The sequence below is a fragment of the Martes martes genome (genome assembly GCF_963455335.1).
Source record: "Martes martes genome assembly, chromosome: 17".
Taxonomy (NCBI): Eukaryota; Metazoa; Chordata; class Mammalia; order Carnivora; family Mustelidae; genus Martes; species Martes martes.
The window spans coordinates 59318548-59343703 of record NC_137905.1 but is presented as its reverse complement, the minus strand read 5'-3'; the positions used below and the strand labels follow the sequence as shown (position 1 = coordinate 59343703).

The following is a 25156-nucleotide window of genomic DNA, read 5'->3' as shown; positions in this document are numbered from 1 at the left end:
CATATGAGTATGTTTAAATGTGATATAGCAGCCCCGAGCGCAGTGCCTGATGCATGAAGAGCAATAGGACAGTGGGCTTGCCATCCCCAGTCCCCAGGCACCTGGCCTCCTGACTCTCTTTCTGGTCTGTCCCCAGGGTCTGTTCATTCCTGTAGAGAAAGGAGTGAGGCACTCTCATTCCAGAAGGCATGACTGTGCCTCATCCTTGTCAGCATGGGCTGACACGCTCTCCAGAGGTGTGCCCGGCTGCATTCAGCCAATGTCTGGTGAGCACAAGTTCAGTATCTGACCCAGAATTTTAAACATGTATTGAAATACGCACAACTCAAGAGAGCAGAGGTGGAGTTGTAGAGCAAGGGGTGGGATGGGCTGCAGGTTACAGGCTGTGTGACCTGGAGAAAGGATTTTAATCTGTCCTTTCAGGTAAAATGTGAAATGTGGGCATCAACACATGCCCTAATGCTGCCAGTTTCCTTAACCTGGTGACGAGCATCTCCAGCCAGGGTAATTCCTTTCCTTGAAGGAGTCCTGTGGGAAAAGTGGGTATGTGAAGTGAACGCACATTCCCGGGGAGTTCCCACACCGGCCTGGGGTTTCCTTCCCTCTAGGCCTCCAGTGGTTGTTCAAGACTCTCATTCCCCGAACCTAACACTCCATGCCCGTTGATGATGTTCTAAGGATCAGAATGACCTGCTCATCTTACCTCATTTGGAATCTTGGGCCAGAGGCACTGCAGCCTTGCCCAGAGTCTTCTAGAACCGGTCTGACAATGTTTTGTTTTCATGCTGCTTACTATAAACATGAAATTATTAATGAAAAGGTATTTAATAGGTGAGGAAAACACACAGATTCTATCACAGAAATATATAGTTTATTTATCCTTGTTCTCTTTTAGGCCTTGTCCATATGGATATAAATACTTTACCACAAATATAGTATCAGTGCACAGACTTTTTGGTACCTGTCTTTTAAACTTATGTTATAAGCATTTTCGAGTTTTACTGTTATCATTTTTTTTAAGATTTTATTTATTTATTTGACAGACACAGATCACAAGTAGGCAGAGAGGCAGGCAGGGAGAGAGAGGAGGAAGCAGGTTCCCCGCTGAGCAGAGAGCCCGACGAGGGGCTCGATCCCAGGACCCCGAGATCATGACCCGAGCTGAAGGCAGAGGCTTTAACCCACTGAGCCACCCAGGCGCCCCAACTGTTATCATTTTTAATGACCAAATTGTAACAGCAAATCAACTGAGTGAAAAACTGAATGTTTTCCCAACCTATATTCATTAGCGACAACTCCCCACCGGTTTTCTTATTTACTCCTGTGCAGGGTGGTCTCCTTGGTTGGCCTTTGCTTTTGAGATCATCACTCAGTGCTGCTTTCACGTTCAGTTCGGGCCCGTTTGTGTTACGCGGCAGGGTCAGGCTGAAGAGGCGATGTCCTCACCCGGCTCAGCTGGAGGGCCGCGAGGCAGGCTGTTTCTTCTTGCCCCTCACCCTACTGTGTGTCTTCTGATGCCCGATGAGGTGCGAGCTCTGGGTGAAGGCCTTTCCGCATTTGTTGCATGTGTAGGGGCGCTCGCCAGTGTGCGTTCTCTGGTGCCTGATGAGGTGGGAGCTCTGGCGGAAGGCTTTGCCGCAGTCCTGACACTGGTAGGGCCTGGCTCCGGTGTGAGTCCGCAGGTGCTGGGAGATGGCCGAGCGGTCGTTGAAGGTCCGCCCGCACTCCGGACACTCAAACGGCCTCTCTCCAGTGTGGATTCTCTGATGCTGTGTGAGAGAGGAGCTCTGGACAAATGCCTTCCCACAGTCCTGACACACGTACGGCTTCTCTCCTGTGTGGATTTTTTTATGTACAGAGAAGTATCTCGGGTTCCGGAAAGTTTTGCCACATTCGCTGCATCGGCAGACTTGGCTCCCTTTGTGGATTCTTGTGAATGTGATCTGCTGAGCGCTTCGGCTGAAGGCTCTCCCACAACCACTGTTTTCTCTGGCTTTTTCCCCTTTGTGGTCCTTCTGATGAATTTTTACACCTGGACCACGTGTCACCTTCTTAACCTGTGAGCCACGCTTACGCAACCGTTTTCTAGGGAGAGTTTTCTGGAGTGAAATACGGCTTGTGCCAAGGCCAGTGTTCACCCGCAACGAGGGGCTTTTCTGAGGGAGGGTTTCTTCCTGAGTCGGCCCCACCACCTTCAGTGCTGCGTCTGAGACTTCCTGGGCCTCACCCTGTGAGACATCTCTTGACACAGGGGACCAGGTGTCACCCCTTGAGAATCCTTCCAGTTTCAGGTCAGGGGCTGGCTCTTTCTCAGGAATGTCAGACTTCGGAGTTAACTCTCTACTTTCCAGTGTAGTCTCCCACCCTAAAAGAACCCAAAAGGTGTGGATACGGTAGAGAGAAAGTGCTAAACGGGCTAGGAGTATGACACAGCTAAGTATTCAAAAGCTGTTTTTCCCCCCCAAGAACAGTCATACACCCTGCGGGGACCCTGAAGAGCATGAAGGAGCAAAGAGAGGAACACGAGCCCGGCGGCTGGGGCGGGGCTGGAACTGGGAACACTCTCCTGGCTCTCCGACTCCTCTTATGCCTTCAAGGTAGGCAGCAAGTCAGTCGGTCACTGGATCTGAGGCTGCTGCTGCCCACACAGTGCCCACCCCTCCAGGTCCACAGGGCCAGCTGAAGGCACGGATGGTGCACAGAACTCTCCGGGGCATGCCCAGTTCTCACACTAGGCCCAGAGAAGGCAAGAGCCCCAACCCAGGGCTTCTGGTGCTACCAGTCCTGGAAGGCTGGAGTGGGCAGCACGGGTAGAGCCTTACCCAAAGAGACCAGGTGCCCAAAGGTTTCCAACATCACATCATGGTACTCAGTCCTCTGCGTCGGGTCTAGCAGCCCCCACTCTTCCTTGCTGAAGTCCACGGCCACATCCAGGAAGGTCACTGGTTCCTGCAATGCCACATTCCGTGTCTGCTCAGCAGTAGGGTCATTGACAGGGACAGAAGGAAGGATGACTGGGGCCTCCCAACAGTCTGCTGAGTGGAGGGCGCCCCTGTTTGCACAGAAATGCTGACTTGGGCCATAAGAGGCCCAATAAGTCCCTTCTCACAAAATCAGAGGGCCTGAGGCCCAGGCCGGAGGCTCGGCTTCGCTAAGAGCTACAGGTGCTATAAGCAAACTGCCTCCACTCTACCCACCCGTGTGCACCTCAGCCTTTCCCTGCAACTCCCTACAGAAGGCTGCCCCTGAGACAAGCCCCCCAACTAGGCACACACCCTCCCCCACCGGACATGTGGTGGGACTGCCTCTGTGGACTGGGGCTGCTTGAGGAGGGGGCAACCAGAGGCCACACTGAGGTCAGTCCTTCTGGGGAGCTGGCAAGAACTCTAGCAGGAAGAGGCCTCCCCATGGCACTGTGCCTGTATGTGGGAGATCTTTTGTCCACGAGGGGCAGAGTCTGTTTGAGAAGGAATGGGAGAAAGCAGAACCATTAGACCAGGACTAGACAGACATACCCCTCTCTCAACACCAGGAAGCCCCTGGATACAGCCTTGCCTGAAACCTACAGCAGACCACTCGTTATGTGAGAGCCAATACATTTACCTTATGCTTGAGCCAGCTGTGAGCCATCTGCATCAGAAAGAGTCCTGACAAATGTCTCACACACCATCATTCAGTCGCACTCTCTGAGCCTCAGTAGTTAGCAAGACAGGGACAGTGCTGTTTCACCTACGTCCTGTCTCTGGGATATTTTTGAAGTAAATCCCAGACATTTTTTTTCTGTCATAAACACCTAAATATGCATTTCTGAAGGACAAGAGCTCTCTTGTTCTCATCCAGATCCAGACCTGATCTGCAAGCCCCTGCCTGGGGCTCCTAAGTGTCTATAAATACTTTGCCCCTCCTCTTGCCAAATTTTTTGACTTCTCGTCACTGTGCCCTTTCTTGGTCTCCATGGTGGCAGCAAGACAGTCCAGCCCTTCACCATCAGAAACTCTGAAAGGCCTGGCTGGTGGGAGATGAGAGGTGAAGGGGAGGTCACCTCACAGGGGATGCTTTGACCAGAGAAGGAGGGGGTGGCACTCCCCACTCACCTCGGGTGGTTCCTTCTCTGGCCACGTAGTCACGTGCTCCGCCTCCTCTTCCTCAGGAGCTGCGGTCGGGAGAGAGCAGGCGGAGTCCTGGGCGGGTGATGCTAGGAGGAGACATCAGCACAGGGGATCAGCCAGGTGTGGCGCTACTTCCAGGACCGGGCAATGACAGCCATTTCTCTTTCTGGGACCCATGGGGCCAGCACACATCGAATCTTGTTGCTGCTCCTGTGAGGGACATCTGTGCCCGTCCTTCTCCTCACCAGCTCAGGTCCCCAGGCTGGCTCCTCTTCACAGCCCGTGCCCAAATCCCCACACCTGGATCGTTCAGGATGCATCACCCCATATGACCATAGGGAACTGGTGTCCCCACTGCTGAGACCCCTGATCTCACGCCCTCCCTCTCCAGACACTGTTCTGGACCCAGTCCCTCCTCCAAGGCAGCTGCCTCTTCTCTCCATTAGCCTCAGCAGCTGACCTCACACCTGTCCTCAGAAGCAAAGACCCCATTTCTGGCCTCTGACTCCCAGGACTGGATTTATTCTCAAACACATACCCATCTTGATGAGAATTCTATCAAGTTTCCTCCACCTTAGAAAACAGCTCTACTGGCCTTACGGCCCCCTTTCAACCACAGCTCCTTCATGCCTGACTCTTCATCTTTCCCCAGCTGGTCCATGGGCTTCTATAATGGCCTCACCCCCCCCATCAAGGGGAACACTTAAGTGACCCAAGCTGGCACACCAGGCTGCGGCTTCCTTCTGGCCACAGTGATTGGATCATGGGTGAATACAGGGCCCACAGCTAGACAATCAGAGCTCAAGAGGCTTGTTAACACTTAGGAAAGCGAAATTCTGTGTGGGGAGGTCCCGCATGGAGACAGCTTGCCTGTGAGTGAAACTGACAGAGGCCCGGAGAAGCAGCATGACAGAGGAGAGAAGACGAGCCCTGAGGACACTACAGGAGGCCCTGGGTCCAGCCATGTCTGAAGCTAGGAGATCACCCTGGGACTTTTTCAGTAAATTCTCCTCCCTTGGCAATCACAATTGAGAGTCCCAACTAACTTGCTGATCACAAATGCAGGATTTTTAGAATTATCTGTAAGCCCTGTCTGCACCATCCTCTATGATATAAATTGACTTCATCCCAAGGTGTGAAACGTATGACAGACTTGCTTTCATCTCGTGAGCTCTACAGCTATCTCCTCGGCATCTCTATCGGTTTCCTGTTGCTGCTGTAATAAATGGCCACAACAGTGGCTAAAAATAGTATGAATTTGCTTTCTTGTGATTACAGAGATCAGAACTCTGACACCAGCCTCACTGGGCTAAAATCAAGGTGTTGGCAGGGCTACCTTCCTTTTGGAAGCTCTGGGGGAAAACATATTCCTCACCTTTCCAGTTTCTGGAGATCACCTAAAATACTTGGCTTCTGGCCCTTTCTTGTGTCACCCCACTTCGGGGGTCATATGTCTTCTCCACCCTTAATGTTCACGACTGCCTCTCTGTAGGTACCCTTGTGATCGCATCTGGGTCCACCTAAGTAATCCAGGATAATCTCCCTGTCTCAAGACCCTCGGTTTAATCAATAGCATTTGAAAAATCACTCTCAGTGTGTGAGGTTATATATCCAGGTGAGCAAGGAATCAGTATCCGTGTTCCATGGAACTCAGCTGGACAGAAATCAAGTTTCATGCCATCTCACCCCCAAATGCACCCTACACAAGTACTCTCATCTCCGCTCCCCACCACTGTCACTCCTGCCCTAGCCACCACACCGCGTGGAGGGCACCGTGATAGCTCTGGGTGGCCAATCTGCTTCTCATTTTGACCTTGTTCTCTGTCCACCATCCAGAGCAAGCTGCCACCTGGTAGGTCTTTAAAGCGCACTCAGACCACGCCACATGTCTCTAGGGAGAGTTCATGGATTGGTTCCCACTGCTTTAGAGTGACACTTCTCATTGCTTTAGGACAACATAAAAACCTCAAGGGGCCTGCCAGCCCTGCCCCTGCTCCCTTCTACTAAAGACCTACCCAATTTCTCTCTAATTCTGGACTTTACTGTTACTGCTCCCATTTTGGCCCTTCATAGGTGATGCTCCCCTGCTTGGCACATCCTGCCCACTTCTTTTTTTCTTAAAGATTTATTTATTTGGGGGGCCCCTGGCTGGCTCAGTGGGTTAAAGCCTCTGCCTTCGGCTCAGGTCATGATCCCAAGGTCCTGGGATCGAGCCCCACATCGGGCTCTCTGCTCAGCGGGGAGCCTGCTTCCCCTTCTCTCTCTGCCTGCTTCTCTGCCTACTTGTGATCTCTGTCTATGAAATAAATAAATAAAATCTTTAAGAAAAGAAAAAAGATTTATTTATTTGGAAAAGAGAGATAATTGGGGGAGGGGTAAAGGGGAGCTCTCTCTCTCGAGAGAAGCAGACTCCCTGCTGAGCATGGAGCCTGCCCTGGGGCTCAATCTCAGGACCTGAGCTGAAATCAACGTCAGCCACTTAACCAACTAGGCCACCCAGGTGCCCCTTCCTGCCCATTTCTGAGTTCCACTCCATACCAGCTGTTGGCTACAGCAGTTTTCCTCCTGGAGCCCTGCCGGCAACCTTGAGTTCTTCTCAACCGCGTATTTGTCACATGCGTATTTGTCAAATTCCCATCAGTCCTGCTGGACCTAAGGCTTACTGAGCTCATGAGTCTGAGTCCTGTCTGTCTTGGTCACCACTTTACCCACAGCCCCCACCGAGCGCATGGCATCAGAAGGCACTCTGGGAGGGCGTCTCGCTGGCTCAGTTGGTAGAGCATGTCACTCTTGATCTGGGGGTGTAAGTTCAAACCTCATGTGGGGTGCAGAAATTACCTAAAAAAATAAAATCTTAAAAAAAAAAAGTGCATTCTGGGAGTAGGCCTAAGTGATTAAAATCACGTTTTCTATTAGCTTGTAGTACAGGAAGGATCCCAAAAGGACAAAAAAGAAGGCTTTAACTGTAAGCTTCTCTCAGAAGCCTCGGGAGGGCTGATTAAAGAGTGTAGTCCCAGAGCCTACCCAAAGGTTTCGGTAGCTGTGAGGTGCAGCCTGAGACTCTTCATTTCCACAGAGAGGTCCAGGGATAAGGTCATTCTCAGATTCCCTGACCTAGAGACTACGGTAGGTACTTCAGCAAGGAAGCATCTAAACCTCTGACTCGGAAACACGTCCGGGAGGCAGATGCCCTTGGCCTAAATGGAAACAGCATGACCTTTCCCCAGGCTCTCCCAGGAAGCCTGAGTTCCTCCTCTCCCCATCCTCCAGGATGCCCCCACAGGAGTGTCTCTCTCTACCCCCTCCATTGCACTTACTTTCCTCCTCAGACATCCAGGTCACATCCTCCACCAGGGACACTGCCTCCTGGCAGTCCTCTGGGTGCTGCGACTCCACCCACATCCGGAGCTTCCTGGGCAGTGAGCCCAGGAACTGCTCCAGCACCAGCAGCTCCAGCATCTGCTCCTTGGAGTGCGCCTCGGGCTGCAGCCACTGGCGGCACAGCTCACGCAGCCGGGCCAGGGCCTCTCGGGGCCCCGCCACCTCCTCAAAGCAAAAGCCCCGGAACCTCTGGCGCGCGGCCTCAGGGTCAGCTGGCTGCTTGCCTAGCTGTTGAGTGGGCTCCCCGAGCACATCTGGGCTCAGGCCCTCATCTTCGGCATAGAGGGCCCGGATCTGGGCGTTTCGGGGACGAGCTACCTCTTGGTTCAGTGTGAGGACTTCAACGACTTCGATCTTCATCAGGGGATTCCCAGCAGGAAGAGGGTCCAACTGAGGGTCCAGTGGAGCTGTAGGATACTCTGTGAGTAAAAAAAGCACAGCCAGACAGATGGCCAACAAGCACATCAACATTATCTGCCACCAGAGAAATATAAGTCCAAACTACTGCGAGATACTACCTCACACTCACGAGGAAGGGTATTATCAGAGATGGATGGTAACAACTGTTGGTGACGATGTGGAGAAATCGCTGTCGGTGGGAACACAGAATGCTGCACCATTGTGCAAAACAGCCTGCCAGCTCCTCAGAAAGTTAAACAGACTTATATTATGACCTAGGAATTCTCCTAGGTCTACCTCCCAGAGAAATGAAAAGAGATGTCAACACCAACACTCATAGAGGAATATTCACAGCAGCACTATTCATAAGAGTCAAAAACAGAAACAACTCAAAATGTCCACCAAATGAGGAATGGATAAACCAAACGTGATATACCCACACAATGGAATATTATTTTGCATTAAAAAGGAATAAAGTACTGACACAGGCTACAGTACAGCTGAAACTTGACAGCATTATGCTGAATGCAAGAAGTCAAACACCAAAGGCTACCTATGGTATCACTGCATTTACACGAAATGTCCAGAAGAAACCAACAGACACAAAATAGATTAGTGGTTCCCAGGAAATAGGGAACTGAGGCAGTTGGGGAGTGTTGGCTAATAAAAATGTTTTTTTGGAGAATGAGGAAAAAGTTTTGAAATGAGACTGCAGTGATAGCTACACAACCCTGTGAATATAACAAAAATCACTGAACATACACTCTCAAAAGATGACCTTTATGGTATATAAATTATATTCCAATACAGAGTGGGGAAAAAAAGGAAGAGGCAAGAAAGATTGAGAGACCTGTGATACTGCATAGGTCTGCAGCCATGCACAGGGAACAGAATCTGATACTGCCTCCGTGGGGGCCCAGATGACTGAGAAAGTCGGGCTCTGTGTCTGGGCACAGAGTTCACAAGAGCAACTGCTGAACGCTGAACACTGAACACAACGCCGGCGCGGCCCTGAAATGCTACCGAGGAAACAGGAGCTCTCCAACGCCTGGGAAGAAATGCTAATTGACTAAGGGACTTAGAAGCTTTAAGAAAGAAAAAAAGTTAATAGAAAAAATGTAACCACGGATTATAGTTTACTTTCATTAGATTTATATGGTTCTATAAACACAGAAATGGCAGGGCTGACGTCAAGAAAAAAATGTACCCTCTCACCCTTGCTGTTTTCAATATACATGATTAGCACAACTCTATCTGGAACAATGTGGACTCAAACCCTTAGCAACAAATGCCAGGGGAAGGCTGAGGGACTTCCATCAGATTAATCTACTGGTGGCCCGGGAGCTTTCTGAAGAGGAACACAGATGTAAAGACACCAAGAGGAGCGCCTGGGCGGCTCAGTGGGTTAAGCCTCTGCCTTCGGCTCAGGTCATGATCCCAGAGTCCTTGGATGGAGTCCCGCATGGGGCTCTCCGCACAGCGGGGAGCCTGCTTCCTGCTCCCCAAACGGCCCTCTGCCTGCCTCTCCGCCTACTTGTGATCTCTGTCAGATAAATAAAATCTTAACAACAAAAAAAAAAGACAGAAGAGAATGAGAATGAGTATGCAGAGCGAGACCACATAAGACCGTAAAACTCTGACACTGAAACCTGTGTCCACAAGCCCAGACCACCGGAGCCTGTGTAACGACTGCCAGTGTCTCCTTCTGCCTCCAGGGAGAACCTTCCTTTCTCGCCGCCCCTCTCCCTGTTATGCCCCAATAACGGGTCCGTGATTAAAGGAGCGAGACTGATACAAAGCGAAGGTCAAGCAAAGCTTTATTTCGCGCCAAGCATCAAGAATCTAACCGAACGTTCGGGGCCGCACCTCTTACAAGAGAGGGCGACCCTTATCTGTTTCACAGTCTAGCTTTTAAGGGCAAAGACCATGCGGTCGGGCCTGGCCACGCACAGGTGGCCAATGAGATTGTAACACACCCAGGAAACTCCACAGTGATGTTAGGTGACCAATTGAATTATAATTTACCCTAGTAGACATTTGAATCAGCCTATTACACCTTGATTAGGATTGGCGCCAAAAGGGTACCCAAAGGGCAGGGGCCCATACTCCTTGGTAGCTAGGGAGACAGTATGCAACCCCCTACTGATCGGATGTCTCCACCTGGCCTGACCCACCTTTGTATCTGGGCATTGTTACCCGGAGCTGGTTTCCGGGACCCGCCTTTAAGTGAATCCCCTGGGGGAAGGGGAGCGAGGACAGTTCAAGGGCTAAACAAGGTTTTGTTTAACCTCAATGAAAGCCTCTTGACAAAATATAAACATAAAATAGGTCCTTACACTCCCCAGTCCTGCCTCCTTCGCAGCGGGCTCCCAGAAGACAGCCTCTGCCTACCCTCACCTGGGGGGTCTTTCTTGCACAACACATCGCTGAGCAAGGGCACACGACGGAGCAGAACTGGAAAACAGGCGGCGTTAAAACGGGGCTCAAGAAAACTGGATTCTCGGGCAAGCGTTATTTTAATGTGACTCTCCCAGCGCAGAAAAGCTGCTGCCACGGGAAGCAAAAAAGAGCAGGAAGTTACTGGTATGGAGTCACTGCAGCTGCGTTAATGAAAAAGAAAGAACGAACCACCAGCTCGTAGACGACGCGAACAGCGGCGGCCTGCCCGGGCGGCGCCAGCTCCCCGCCCCCTGCGAGCACCTGCAGATCAAATCTGCCATCGAGCAACGTTTCCAGCGGCGCCGGGCGGCTGGGCTTCCCCGTGGGCGGGGAAGAGGCTCCGGCGGAGGCCGCAGCCACAAGCACACGTTTCCGCTCGCTTTCGGGAGACTGAAGCAGCCTCCCTCCCCCTCCCCCCGGGAAACGCGGGGACACCAAGTCACCACAGCCACGCCCCATCCTCCGGTCCGGAAGGCCGCTGGCCGCAACTTCCGGCCGGGCCCAGAAGTGCGTCACTCGACCGACACGGGCGCACTACAACTCCCAGGAGCCTCCGCGACAGACCTCCGGGGCCGCCATGTTGAGGCTCTGGGTCCGGCCCAGGCCCTACCGGGGCGGCGGCCTCTTCTGCTCTGGTCCCGCCCACGACCCCCCCCCCCCATGCCCCGCGACGGCGGACGCGCGCTGGGGCGGCGCGGGCGCAGCTGGAACTTCCACACCCGCCGCGCTGGTCTGCACGTTTTCCCCCTTGGGGCAAGTGTGGGAGAGCGCGGTCGCGTCCCCTTAAGGCAGCGACGCAGCCGGACTCCTGTCCATCTTCGTGCCCGCGGTTCGAAGTCCTTCCCGTTCCCGTAGGGCTTCCCACTCCCCAGCCCCCTCCAAATTCCTGATTACAAGCCTCGGCTCGCCTGTGGGTCCCTCGGTTTACCGGTTTCACAAACCTGTTTCTGGAGACTGCTGGCGCGCGACCCGAGAAGTGAGTCAGCGCGGGGTCAGGAGTCGCTCGCGATGGGTGGGGCCGCGCCCGCCGCCCGGGCGGGACGGGCCTTGGGCGCTTGAGGTTGCAAAACCCGTCCTGGGCCGCGCGTTTAATCTCGGCCACAGCCACATCCTTTCCTAGGCTTATATCCCATTCCCGACCCCTTCCCCTAAACTTCTGTATTGACCTCACCGGGGGGCTTCCCTTTCCAGCTCGTTTCCACCTGCGTTGTGTCTGGCGTTTCACTACCTTCCCGTGCGTGGGACTTCCGTGGGCTCAGCACCCCAGCCCCAGTTCCTGATTCGAAGGCAGAGTTCACGTATTCCCTTTCAGTTGGAGCTCTTAGAGCCTGAAATTTCCCTAGAGTAACTCAGGAAGCCAGGGACGGCAAGTTGCCGAATTCTCAGCAGCCCTGGCCCTGAAAAGTGCCCCTGATACGGGGTATTGGGGCGCGAGGGGAGGTAGCGCTTCCTAGCGGCTCCTGCTGGGCCACGGGTACCATTTTGAGCAATAACCGTGCATTAGACTTTAAAAAAACAAAAAACTTCATTCTTCACAATGCTTCCCAGCTATCTAACTTCTAAAACTTATTTAATACTCTCCGTGGTTAATCACAGTACAACAATTTAGTACTTTGTCTCTTAAGAAAATTAACTGTAGGTTTTTATTTCACTCCATGCCCCGTATTTCTTCTCTAATCCTGACCATGTATTTTGTTCCTCCTCTTATCCTTGAGGGCACCAGGGCAATTTCTCCAGATCTTGAACTGAGTGCTCATTCAAAAATGTTTAACTCTTACCGTTTTAAGTTTTAGAGCCTGTAGGTTTGTACGTTGGGAACTGTGCTGATCCTTGTGCCGAGAGCTCAGTGGATCTGCAGCCTGGCTTTCCCGGCTGTAGCCGCGCTTCAGGACAGCACATTCTGCAGGGTAATCGTAGAGCACCGACTGGGTGCTACGCAGTAAATGAGATGAGCCTCAAGCCTGGAGGCTGATGGGTAAGCATCATTCTAGGCACTGCAGTCCTCCGAATCTCATCCTTTAGACCGTCCCTCGACCACTGTCTGTGCCGGGAAGTATTCATCCCACTTCACAAAGTGAAACCTCTTAAGTTTACCAGCCGGCAGAGCTAGAATTGGATCCTCAACTCACTGGGGCATAGTGGGACTCACTGACCCGCTCGTCTGCATGGGGCTACAAAAAAGTCTATCGACTGCAGCTCCAAGAACTGGTTTCCAGTCCCCCCAGCTGAATGATCTGGGCTGGGGATTTGAGTAATTTAGTCCCCTCACTTGCAACTATCTATTTAGTGAGTTGTTTACAAGTTCCTAAGCCTTCAGGCAAGGTGCTTAATCCTTTTCAATTTATTAGGGACGCAAGTGATTAGGTACAGTATGTAGGAAAGGCTGATGGGAGCTGCTGTTTCCTTCCTCCTTAATTTTCTTCTCCCAAGTTGTCTCTGCTGCTTCCCTTTCAGGGTAAGCCATCTCTCCCTCCGTGCTCAAGAGTTCATGACTAATCTGGTGTCCTAAGGCAACCAGTCCACAAATATAACAGTAACTAATAGTGACTTTTCACACTCTTGTTGGGGGTCAGGGTCAGGAAGAGTGCTTATCTCAGCTCCCCTCATCTCTGTACACTCCCCTGTTCCTTTTCCTCCTTGTCCAGAATGTCCCCTGCTCGTCATCCTTTCTCCTCCCTTCCCCATCACTCACTCTTCAGCTCTGCTGGGCACCCCATGCCATCACCTAAGTTTGTTTACCCCACTGGACTGCTGAGGATGTCAACCGGGTCTTGTGCCTTCAAAACCCTAAAGCCAGGCCCAGAGGACCTGCCAAAGGTGTTGATGATCATCTTTACATCAAAGTCTTTGAGTAACAGTAATTACTGTTACATGAAAGTCCCCAAGACCTGGGCTTTACCTACCATAATCCCATGAGCAATAACATCCATCCTTCATACAAGGGGAAATCCATGCTGGGAGAGCGTCGGAGCCCTGCCCAGGCCACAACTGGGAACATAGCAGCTGGGATCCAAACCCTGTTCTTTTATGCCCTTTACACCAAAGGGTGCTTCTCAACGCGCCAAAGTATGCCTTGTCTATAGGTATTTGCACCCCCTCATCCCGGCCTCGTAGTCTTCTGACATCTTCGCCTGGTACCCCTTCCAGCTCTTAACTCAAGTATCACCTCCTCAGAACTGTCTTCCTGCCCAGTAAGTAGTTCTGCCCACCCATGCCACTGCCCTCCAGCATATTCCATTGTTTCATTTTTCTTCAGGGCACTGACTGCCATTTTGAAGTATCTGCTTCATTATCACTCTCTCTCTACCTTCTCTACAGCACTGCCCAATGCACCTCTTGGTTTAAGAAATGTTCTTGATACACTGTCCAACACAGCAGTTTAGCAGCAGGTGACCAGTGACCATCTGAAAGATGGCCGACGTGACTAAGGAACTGAACTGCTTAAGTTCACTGTAGTCTGTTTACATGTAATCAGCCACATGCTAGCCGCTGCTCTGGAATGCAGACCCAAGGAGACGGGGGGGCCTTACTACCCTGGACAACACTAAGGCATTTTGGCAGGCACTCAAGCAGTATTTATTGACTCAACAGAGCTTCAAAGAGTGATTTGGGTGTTTTAGCTGTCTGGATTTTCCCGTATTTCTGTCAAAATACAGGAAATCTCACTAGCATTTTAATTGGATCCCACCTATAAATTATTATGGGATGATTGCTGTTGCTACAAAGTACCCTTCTAATTGAGAGCCTGAGCAGGATGGGAGTGCAGGCCACCAGGTAAGACGACACCTGGTTTACATTCCTGCTTCTTCCCAGGACCAGCCAGGACAGAGACTGGCATTTCTGCTTCCACTGGTAGGATGGCTCCATCAACACTTCTCTAGAGGCTGCTGGCTGGAAGGATGGTAGGATTTAAGAAAGGGACTTCATATACTTCTAGCCTTTGTTAAATCCTCAAAAAGAAGTCACTGCATTCGGGCGCCTGGGTGGCTCAGTGGGTTAAAGCCTCTGCCTTCGGCTCAGGTCATGATCTCAGGGTCCTGGGATCGAGCCCCGCATCGGGCTCTCTGCTCAGCAGGGAGCCTGCTTCCCCCTCTCTCTCTGCCTGCCTCTCTGCCTACTTGTGATCTCTGTCTGTCAAATAAATAAATAATAAAATCTTTAAAAAAAAAAAGTACTATTTAAAAAAAAAAAAAAAGAAGTCACTGCATTCTACCTCTGAAACTAATGATTAAAAAAAAAAAAGTCATTGCTTCTACTTATTCTATATCCCACTTAGAATTTTTTCAAATAGAAATTCCTTAATACTTTATTCCTTATCAGTTCCTAATCATTTCTTAAATAATTTATTCCTAGGGACGCCTGGGTGGCTCAGTTGGTTAAGCGGCTGCCTTCGGCTCAGGTCATGATCCCAGCGTCCTGGGATCGAGTCCCACATCGGGCTCCTTGCTCCGCAGGGAGCCTGCTTCTCCCTCTGCCACTCTGTCTGCCTGTGCTCGCGCGCTCTCTGTCTCTCTCTGACAAATAAATAAATAAAATCTTTAAAATAAAAAAAAATAATTTATTCCTAGATCCCATTTCAAAAACCTATTAAAATCTTTTAAGTTGGCTACTCCTGGTATAAACCAAGGCTATTAGTCTATTATTTTATAATTTGTCACACTGATTAACTCTTAAAAACTATTTCAGAGGATTAGTTTTTTTAAAGTCGTTGTTGAATTACAAATATTTTAAAAATATTTTCTTATTCTATGCTTTAGTGAGAACAGTGCTATGTATACTTTGTGGAATCTGTCAACATTCCAACCTGTTCTGTCACCGAACTGCTCATGTTCACGGAAATTGTCTTTTAACAAGAGGTAGGAAAATACTCACTGCCCAAGTCAGTAACAGGCAGCTGGCCACTTTGTTCTAATAAAGTTAACTTCGGTATTTTCCCTGTGACCAATTTTGACAACCTTACACTTTTCCAGATATCTTTCCATTTTATTGTTTGTTCACTCCTATACTCAACGATTACTGGGCACCTATACTGTGTCAGGGACTAGTAACACAGCAGGAAGGAGACAGCAATTTTCAATTTATCAGCACGGTTATGGGCAACATTTCTTAAAATGCAAAGTTACCCTCCCACCCAGTTTCCTTCTCAGGAAGCCATCACAGCCTACCAGCTTCTATATTCAGTGATAACCAACTGAAACAATTGTTTTTGTGTATTTTTTTAAAGACATTGATATTACGTGCATCTATGTATCTTTATACATCTTAAACTATATCTATTTAAGAAACACATGTATCTTGGAGACTTTCACATCAGTACACAGACCTGGCTCACTCTGTTACAGCTGTACAAAGTATTATACTGAAAACTACACATGTTGCTGAATGTGTGTATTGCTGTTTCCCTGTGCAGGTTTTTAAATTGTCTTTTATTTATCCTGTATTTTATCAGTTGGTTTTTGCATTTTATCCTCCCAGAAAATTAGCTTGGGTTCCTTTTTTTTCTTCTCCATTTCTGATTCACGTATTTGAACCGTATTTATCTTTCCTCCTTCCTTTGGACTTCTGGAGCCAAATGCTTTGTAGTTCATTTGTTTTCCTTTTTTTTTTTTTTTTAAAGCAATCTCTATACCCATTGTGGAGCTTGAACCCAAGACCCCTGAGATTGAGTCACATGTTCCTCCCACCGGGCCAGCCAGGTGCCCCTATTGTCCTTCTTATTAAAAGGCATTTTCAGGCCTTGAAATTATCCCAGGGATTACATCTGGACTCCAGGCAAAGCAGTTTCCAGATGAAAGGATCAAGATTACATGGGTCCAAAAGAGCAAATGTACGGAAGGTGACAGAGAATGTATTCTTGAATAATGGTTGCACAGTATGTGACCACACTCTGCCAGGCTGGATTCTTGCCAAACGTGTTCTGATAGTCACTCAAGATTCTTAATTCTTGGCCCACTCCCTAGGATGTGAGCCTTTCAGAGTTCTTAATAGTATTATGTATCTCAAGATCTCTGTGTACCGTTACCCACCCTCCTGTCTCACAGCCTGGCATTGTCTTCAAAATCTCCGACCTGAAGACATCCTCTTGTTCTTTAGTTTCTTCGGCCGTTCCTTCTCCCAACAGTTTCCTGAGCTAGAGACTGTCATGTCTTAGCAACTGGGAACATACATGGGAAACTAAAAGACTCCCCTCATGTGGTTTAATATTTGTTCTAGGTGTTCAGGTCAGATGACAGAACAAGTTGGGGAAGACAAAATCTGTTTTGTTGTATCTATATACTTAACGTGACCAAAGTTTTATTTAGAGTTTGCCTTCTGTATGCTTATCTGATATAAAAACAGAATGAGATATTTCATTTTTATTCTTTAATGTGGTTCTCTCCAGTGTACGTTTTTTATTTTGTTGTTGCTATTCTGTCAAATACAGTGGTAACTAAGGTTTATGATTTGCCTGCACAGATTACATTGAGGGTCTGCTTTCATATGAGTCCTCTGATGAGGAGTACATGAGGACTCCTACTGAAGGACTTCCTGCCAGTGGGTTCAGTGCCTCTGAAGCCTTCCTAACACTGCTTATTGCGTTCTCAGGTGTTTTCCAGTATGATTGCTATGATGTTGAATAAGAGAGCTGTGCATGAAATCTTACCAAAGCGGTCACATTCCCTTGGCTTTGGAGTTCTCAGAGGTAATTATTTGACGTGAGAACTTTACCACATTTGATACAACTGGGTTTTTTGTGTTTTTATTTTTTCCAGTGTGAGCTTTCTCAAGTCAGACCAAAGTGAACTAGGCTGGAAGCCTTTCCCGCTATGATAATATTCCTGGGCTTTCTTCCCTGTTTGAATTCTCATGTCAAAAAACTCAAGAAATTTCCTCCATTCAAGGTCTTTGCACGTTAGTCTCCCATGTGAGCCTTTCCTTAAAGGCTGAGCTGAAAACAGGCTTTCTCACACTAAACACATTTATGTACTCTTATTCTTAAATGAATTATCCTTTATATAAAACAACTGATTTCCTACACCCACTACACATTTGCTTTATAGCCTGAGTCCTCTCAGGCTACACAAAGGGTAAAAAGAAAAGGATTCCTTCTCATCCTCCCCCAAAATAATCTCCTTGTAGAAATTATTTTTTTTCTGCTAAAGCTCGCAATAATTATGAATGTTGCTACATTCATATTTGTAGGGTTCATCTCTCTTGCTTCATTCCTTGACAGGTTCAAAGAATTAAATGTCCTGCAGGCTGTATCTGAAGGTTGTAAAACCTGAAAGTCATGTAATCATGACCTTCAATATAGTGTCTTTACTCCATTGCTATCCTACAGATCTACTTTCCTACAGATTAAATCCAGATTGTATAGTCTTCCACCCAAAACACACATGTGACAATACTTTCTTGAAAGGACAGAGTGATGGCTAAAGACCTGAGTGCCATCAAATAGTGGTCCACATTCCTTATATTCACAACATCTTCCCCAATCAGTGCCTTCTTAAAGATGAATGCCATGTAGGGGCACCTGGGTGGTTCAGTGGGTTAAAGCCTCTGCTTTCGGCTCAGGTCATGATCCCAGGGTCCTGGGATCGAGCCCCGAATTGGGCTCTCTGCTCGATGGGGAGCCTGCTTCCCATCCTCTCTCTCTCTGCCTGCCTCTCTGCCTACTTGTGGTCTCTGTCAAATAAATAAATAAAATCTTAAAAAAAAAAAAAAGATGAATGCCATGTCTTAAGCACTTATTACTCAGTGTCCCTTCTACTTCAGCCAGTGTCTGTGCTGCCATTTTTGCTGTCACAGAGAGCTGCAGCGCCACACAGCACGAGTTGCCTCAGAAAGGCTGAGCTTTCCACTTAAACCCCGTTCCCTGCACTTGAAGAGGTACCACTACACCAGTGATGGCAGAGACCACTGCTGGAGATGATGGTCTCACCTTATAGTAAATAAAGCATGCCATTCCAAACACCTATGATTCCCAAGTTTTTATGCCCTGCTGGGACTCCTTCTCAAGTCCAGAGAAGGGCGTTCCACTGGCTTCGCAAACCTCTACTTGGGAGGTCTCCAAGTCCCTTCTCACTCACACTTCATTAACAGAACCAGTCGGGACATAGGACAGTTCCACAAACTTGAATCTAGGTGAACACTGGGGGGGAGTTCTTGGTACCATTCATGTAACTCTCTTTAAAATTACTTCAACGAAGAAAAAACAAAACCAAACCTTTATTTCTACCCTTCAAAAGTTTATGCCTTCACCAGATTTCCTCATGTCACTAAAACCAAATATCCAGGAAGAGTAATTTTTCTCCTTTTTAAGTTAGATGGTGATACATACAAAGAGTGTATATGGTAAACGCATACGTTACAAACAGTCGTAGGAAATCCCTGAAGCCTTCACCCCTGAAGGATTCTTGGCAGCTTCCTTTCCTTTGGCCACTACTCACCTGGCCCCAGTGAATCCACTTATGAACTGGGAAAAGGCCACGCAGGCTTCTCCCCAGCCCCTCTGCTATTCTCAGGCCAGGAGTCATCACCTCTTCCCTAGATGCTACCTACCACGGCTCCCTGGCCTGCTTTCATCTGGGCCCTGCTATAGTTCCTTCTTTATAACCGTGCTTTTATAACCGTGCTTGAAAAGCCACATCACACACCTGCCTGATAACAATCAAAACTCTACTCACAGTGAAGGCCTTGTATGTGCTGCCAAACCTAGCTTGCTTGTCAGTATACCTCAGCTACCCCCTCCCAGCCCACTCAGTGGCTGTTTCCTGAGTGTGCCCAGCTTATGCCATTCTCATGGTCACCCCAGATATGGTCTCTGTACCTGGAAGCTCTCTTTACCACCACTCACATGTCTGCAGAATTCTTTTTCTTTGGGAAGTGGCTTAAAATTTCACTCCTGCAGTGCCCCTCTAACCACCTCCTCTAGCGTAGTAATTCCCCATGACCCCCACATCACATTCTTTTTCTTCTCAGTCCTTCCACTACTTATCTGTTCAGAGTTGTATCTGGGGAACTTGTTTGTAGCGGCCATAATCCATCAGACTACAAAGTCCAGCGTGGCACGGCTTATGTTATCTCTGGTTCCCTACCAAAGTGGTTAGTGTACTACATGAGACCCAAGAGGACTTCCACAAGTATTTGTGAGGTGTAACCAGGAGAGGCAGTGGAGGGAAAACAACAAGCAAAGGACTCTTTGTGACAAAGCACAAAACACCTATTACCTCGGGCACAGTCTGTAATAAAGTGTCCCGGTAAGCCTCCCCGCACACGGTCTCTTGCTCTGGGATATCACCTCAGAACCTCCTGTCACCTGTTAAGCCAGTTCTCCCAAGATGTGCCCCAAATCCCTCAGGCAGCGAGGTTAGAGGAACTACTAGACCATCCAGAAGTGCAAGGCTGGAAGGTTTGCCAACACAGGACTTGAGCTCTAGGGAGGATGAGACACAGACCTGCCACAACCAAAGCCACCGCCCAGGAAGGGGCTGGGGAAGGCCAGAGCAAGGGGAACGACCAGGAAAGACACCACAGTGGGTAGATACAAAGTGCCTGTGTTGCTGGGGACCTTCCAAGTGAGGTAGACTTTAGTGACCTGTGCTAATGGCTGGACTTCATAGGGAATGAAAGGAATGACTCTGATTGTGGAAAAGGAAAAAACACTAATGCTGAGCCATCAAACTGAGTCCAGGAAAGGAAGGGCAGAGTCAAGAGAGATGCCAATCTGTGTTGTGGCAAACAGAAAATCATCACCAAAGATGGGGACCAGGTGCAGATTTCGTAAGTGAATACAGCCAGAAGCAGGTAGTTCCAATGTCACTTACATTAGAACACACAGAACAAAGGCAAAGGAGAGCATCCCAATTTTTCTTTACAAAGTCAGCATACCCCGATATAAAAGTTGACTAAGAAAAACCACAAGAGAGAAATCCACCCCCCCCCACCTAATTTATGAATACTGATGTGTCAGTGGATGCCAGCATCATGTTACAACAAAGGCACTTCTATTCTCATTAGGTCACCGTGTGAACTGTTCAAAGGAGAAAATCACTATGATCACCTTGGAAGGCTATGAGGGAAAACTGGGGCTATTACTATCATTTATCAGAAAGGACTAAATGACTATTTCTTTATCCAGATATAACTGATTTAAATTAAAGCAGAGTCCAGCACATGCTCATCAAAGCTGAGAAACTTTCCTATTTAGGTCGGACATTCACTCTTCACCCTCTCAGCTTCAGTGTTTTAGAAGTACCAGCTGTGATCAATGTCATTATGTAATTGGGCAAAAGAAGTAAAAACAAAACAAAACAAAACAAAAAAACCAACACTAATACAGTTGCTTCTTCCTTTATACTTGCTGATAAAATGACTATGCTGAGAAAATCAGTAAGAAACTAGTAAGACAACTGGTAAGAGAAGTTAGCAGCATGCCAGGCTCATCTGGTTCAACTACGTGAGACTGCAAAGAAGACTACCATGAGCAGATCGACAGCAACCAGGGAAAGCCCAACGGCACTCAGAAGGCCTGACACAGCACAGTGAGGAGAGCAGGTCTCTTTGCATACTTGTGTCAAATCTTTTTTTTTTTTAAGATTATTTATTTATTTATTTGAGAGAGAGAGATCATGAGAGAGATGGTCAGAGGGAGAAGCAGACTCCCCACGGAGCTGGGAGCCCCATGCGGGACTCCATGCCAGGACTCCGGGGATCATGACCCGAGCCAAAGGCGGTCTTTTAACCAATTGAGCCACCCAGGCGCCCTACTTGTGTCAAATCTTGACTAGACAGACCAATTCTGCCTCAAGGAATTCTAAATCCAATCATTCTAACAGGATTTTCTCAATGAATCCCTGACAAGCTGATGCTAAGTGTTCATATGGTAAGCCATGTGGTTGAGAACAAAGAATTTTTTTTAAAATGAGAGCAGCTCCTATTTATCCAAGTTTGTCATAAAACTACCATCCATACAGCAAAAAGGTGTTTACTCAGACTGAGATGAAGGACACAGAAGGGACAAAGACAGAGGCCTGCACTCGATGAGGACTGTGGGAAGTTACATCTATGATAAAGATGGTGTTTCTGATAAGTGGAAGAATCTAGTCAGAAAATATACTGACAGAACTTACGCTCCATGCCTTATACATAAAGGAACTCCATGTAAGTGCAGCCATTAAACAAAAACCAATACTGAAACACAAAGTACTTATAAAATCTTCCTTTCTGTGTTATGAATAGGAATAAAAACAGATTTGAAAGGAAAAATACCTGAATCATAAAACTTCTTTATGGAGACTAAATTTAAATTTAAAGGTAGTGATAAATGTTTGTCTGGGATATTTGTATTACTAATGCCCATAATTAATAGAGTTCCCAACAAAATATTGGACCCCAAAGAACAAAAATCAACAGGAAAAAAAGGGGGAGTAAAGTATATAACTCACAAAAGAAAAAAATACAAATGGTCTGTAAACTTATAAAAATACTTCATGAGGGATGGGGCGCCTGGGTGGCTCAGTGGGTTAAGCCTCTGCCTTCAGGTCAGGTCATGATCTTGGGGTCCCGGGATCGAGCCCCGCATCAGGCTCTCTGCTTGGCGGGGAGCCTGCTTCCCCCTCTCTGCCTGCCTCTCTGCCCGCTTGTGAACTCTGTCAAGTAAATAAATAAATAAATCTTTAAAAAAAATACTTCATGAGGGAAATGTGAACTAAACTCAACATACTATCAGACCTTAAGAAGATCATTCTAAATTTCTGGCAATGAACAGGAAAAGCTCTCATGTAATTGAGGAGCTCCATGTATTTTAAAGGATTTTAGAGAGCAATCTGCTGCTACCAGATTTTTAGCTTCTACTTGGTTGATTCCGAAGTTCTATCTCACAAATCCTACCTACAAAAAAAACCCACACACACAAAAAAACTTGAAAGTGCAAAAAGCTGTACGCAACGAAGTTTTCTGCCAACAACTTGGCAGAAAATGTGGACCACACATTATCTGTTAAAACGAATGAAACAGGGGGCGCCTGGGTGGCTCAGGGGGTTAAAGCCTCTGCCTTCAGCTCAGGTCATGATCTCAGGGTCCTGGGATCGAGCCCCGCATCGGGCTCTCTGCTCAGCAGGAAGCCTACTTCCCCCTCTCCCTCTGCCTGCCTCTCTGCCTACTTGTGATCTCTGCCTGTCAAATACATAAATAAAATCTCCAAAAAAAAAAAAGAATTAAACAGGCCTGTTTGTATCCAGTATAACACCCCCAAGTCATCAACATACATTCATATACATACCTGCAAAGATCTATAAAGAAAACGTCTGGAAAGACACACCAGTTACTGGTGATTACATGAAAGAACAGTAGAACAGAAGGCGCCCTTAGGGCCAACCTGCCACTGGCAACAAGTTCACGTTCAACCAAGTGGTACACCCCTGACTCTTGAGACCAGAGGAAAACCGTTTGATTCAGCTTGTCTGCAGCTACTCCTCATACCACCCCATCTGGGGTTTTCCCCTGTCCATCTTCTTTTCTCAGACACCAGTCCCTGACTAACCAGTCAGCCCATTCCCTACCAGGACTACGTGAGCCTGGTTCTCACCTGAAAAGGTGTCTTGAGGAATTCCTCTCTCCACCGACCAGAGCGCTTCCTCCTCCTCTAACTGAGATACCACATCTGGCTTGGAAAGCTGATGTTCTGCCCAAGGGAAAAGAGACAGGGCTTGGGGGTCTGTGTTCAGGAGAAAATGTGTTTCTGCTGTGGCACATGCTGTCCCTGAATTCTTCCCTCCAAGGGCACGACTTCTGGTCTACCGCGGTGATGATAACCCAATCCGTTCCCTTTTTTAGCTACTTGCCTTCCTGGACTCCCTTGCCACTAAAAGGAGCAATGGGACCCAGTTCTGGCTGGCAAGATACAAAGAAAAACATGTCAGCCGGGAACCTTAAGGCTTTTTTCCCCCTTGCTAAATATGGAAGTGGGAAAAGAGAACTAGTCAGGGTTGCCCCCTCCCCTTCTTTCCGCCCTGAATACTAACATGATGCTGGGTGCCATAGCCATGCAGCCACTAACTGAAGAGTGGAAAAGTTCACACCACAAAGAAATGGAAGGAATCAGTCTCCAGTGATACTCCTGAACTGCTGAACACTGACCCCACATCCTATGGAATTCCTGTTACGTAAATGAGCATCCGCTACGGTCAGCTACATCCCTGACAGACCTACCTCCCTAGTGTTCAAGGCCTCTGAGGGACGGACTAGGTGGCTTCAGAAGTCCTATGTGAAGTTGCCCTTTCCCTGCAGGTACAAATTACAGCCTGCTCCCTCAGGCCCCAGGGCCTTGACAACTGCACACTCCTCCCTGCAACCTGAGCCCAAGCAGACACACACTTCGGAGGCGCCACATTCGTGCTGCAAAGCGCTTATCTTTATTGACATGGAGACCATCCTTACCCACTGAGACCAGGTTCCTGTAGTTCTCCAGCATCACCTCCCTGTACAGGGACTTCTGTTCGAGGTCCAGCAGTCCCCATTCCTCTGAAGTAAAACCGAGGGTCACATCTTCAAAGGCCACTGGTTCCTAAAACCCACAGGTTTCTGTTCAGCCACGGTGTGTCGTCACCCACACTGACGAGAGGGGGAAGGCTGACCCAGCACGTGAGGGCACAGTCTACAAGGTGACCTGCATGCATTCCAGGTGGCTCACGTGTTCCTGCAATTGTCTGAAACTGAGCAAATGCAAGCTTGACCCTGTTCAGGTCACGGCAAGGAGGACAGCATGAGAGTTCAGAGAGGGCTCTTCTTTCTCTGGACCGCTCCATTTTTCATTAACTCGGGGATTCCGATACTGGCATCAGCGTCTATACCCCCTAGCAGGGAATTCTGAGAGCGGAATCATCACACCCAAGCCTTCAGCCCCCACCCACTGCCTGTGCTGCCTCTCCACTTCCTTCACAGGTCAAGGATCCATCCTCCTGTTTTCCCTTAATCCCCTCTAGCTTAGATGCCAAAGTACTACTGGAAGGAAAATGTGAGTCTAATCCCTGTTTAAACCTAGCCGTACCGACCCACAGCAGAAAGGATAAATCAGAATCCGCTGTACTCTAACCATTTTCTGGGAAAGCTAAGCAACCTTTGATTCATCCGTTCAGCAGCGTCTCATTCCCGGGTTCTCAACCCTCCCCAAGATGCTCTGGGGCCTGACGTTACCTCAAGGGAGGGTGGCATCCCACTACCATCCGGCCGCCCCACACCCAGATCCAGGGGTAGACTCAGAAACTCTACTCACACGGAGCCAGGCCGTCGGAAGCCCGGAGGCCATACCTTCCTTCTCGACGTATCTCGTGGGAGTGGGCAGTTCTGAAGAGGTCGAATTTGGGAGGTAGGAGGGGTGTGAGGGCTACGCAGAGGGGTGGCCCCTCCTTGACCCAGCAGCAGTCCTATCAACGTGAAATGACAACCCCAACCCACAAAAACGCCCTGAAAGGGTCGTCTCCACCTCCTCCCCGACACCTAGAGGGCCCGTTTCCCCTAGTCGAGAGGAGACCCTCCTCATACCTTCCCACCCAAAGGGAGTTACTCCCTTTCCCAGTCCGCACACCGCCCGGAGCGGGTCGGGCCACCCTGACCCCACGCCTGCAGAGGTGGCTTTCCTCAGGGCCCCGAGTCCCCAACCACACCGCCCCTTCCGGCCCCGCGGCGGGAAGACGGCAGGCAAGGCCAGCCTCCGGCTGCTGAATGGACTGAGGCTGCACACCCCGAGGAGTGGCTCCGGGACCTTTCCGCACAGCCCCGACGGGAGATTTCGCGCCACACTCACCCAGCGCGCGGCGCACAATGGCGACCGTCGGCCTGCGGCGAAA

The 25156-nt window shown here is 48.9% G+C and overlaps 1 protein-coding gene across 4 annotated transcripts; it reads right to left on the bottom strand.

Annotated features, from left to right (window-relative positions):
* Positions 1-851: 851 nt before the first annotated feature.
* Positions 852-25156, bottom strand: ZNF274 (zinc finger protein 274). Of its 4 annotated transcripts, XM_080829371.1 has the most exons (8): positions 25114-25156; positions 24583-24653; positions 23748-23874; positions 22897-22992; positions 7427-7909; positions 4095-4195; positions 2823-2949; positions 858-2365 (listed from the first exon to the last, which is right to left on the bottom strand). In XM_080829371.1, exons 2-8 carry the CDS (start codon positions 24613-24615, stop codon positions 1452-1454), a joined length of 1881 nt encoding a protein of 626 aa, XP_080685497.1. In that variant the 5' UTR covers positions 24616-24653; positions 25114-25156; the 3' UTR covers positions 858-1451. The 4 variants fall into 4 exon arrangements, with proteins under 4 accessions (XP_080685498.1, XP_080685497.1, XP_080685500.1 ...); XM_080829372.1 differs by lacking the exons at positions 22897-22992; positions 23748-23874; positions 24583-24653; positions 25114-25156 and adding an exon at positions 10518-10797 and having other exon boundaries at positions 852-2365; XM_080829374.1 differs by lacking the exons at positions 22897-22992; positions 23748-23874; positions 24583-24653; positions 25114-25156 and adding an exon at positions 11270-11288.

Coding starts and splice junctions, on each gene's coding strand:
- ZNF274 (XM_080829371.1), bottom strand. CDS start 24,615: ATGGCCTCCGGGCTTCCGACGGCCTGGCTCCGT. Junction 7,910..22,896: donor TCCTCAAGACACCTTTTCAG/GTGAGAACCAGG, acceptor TTTTACTCACAG/AGTATCCTACAGCTCCACTG. Junction 4,196..7,426: donor CTGGATGTCTGAGGAGGAAA/GTAAGTGCAATG, acceptor GTCTCCTCCTAG/CATCACCCGCCCAGGACTCC.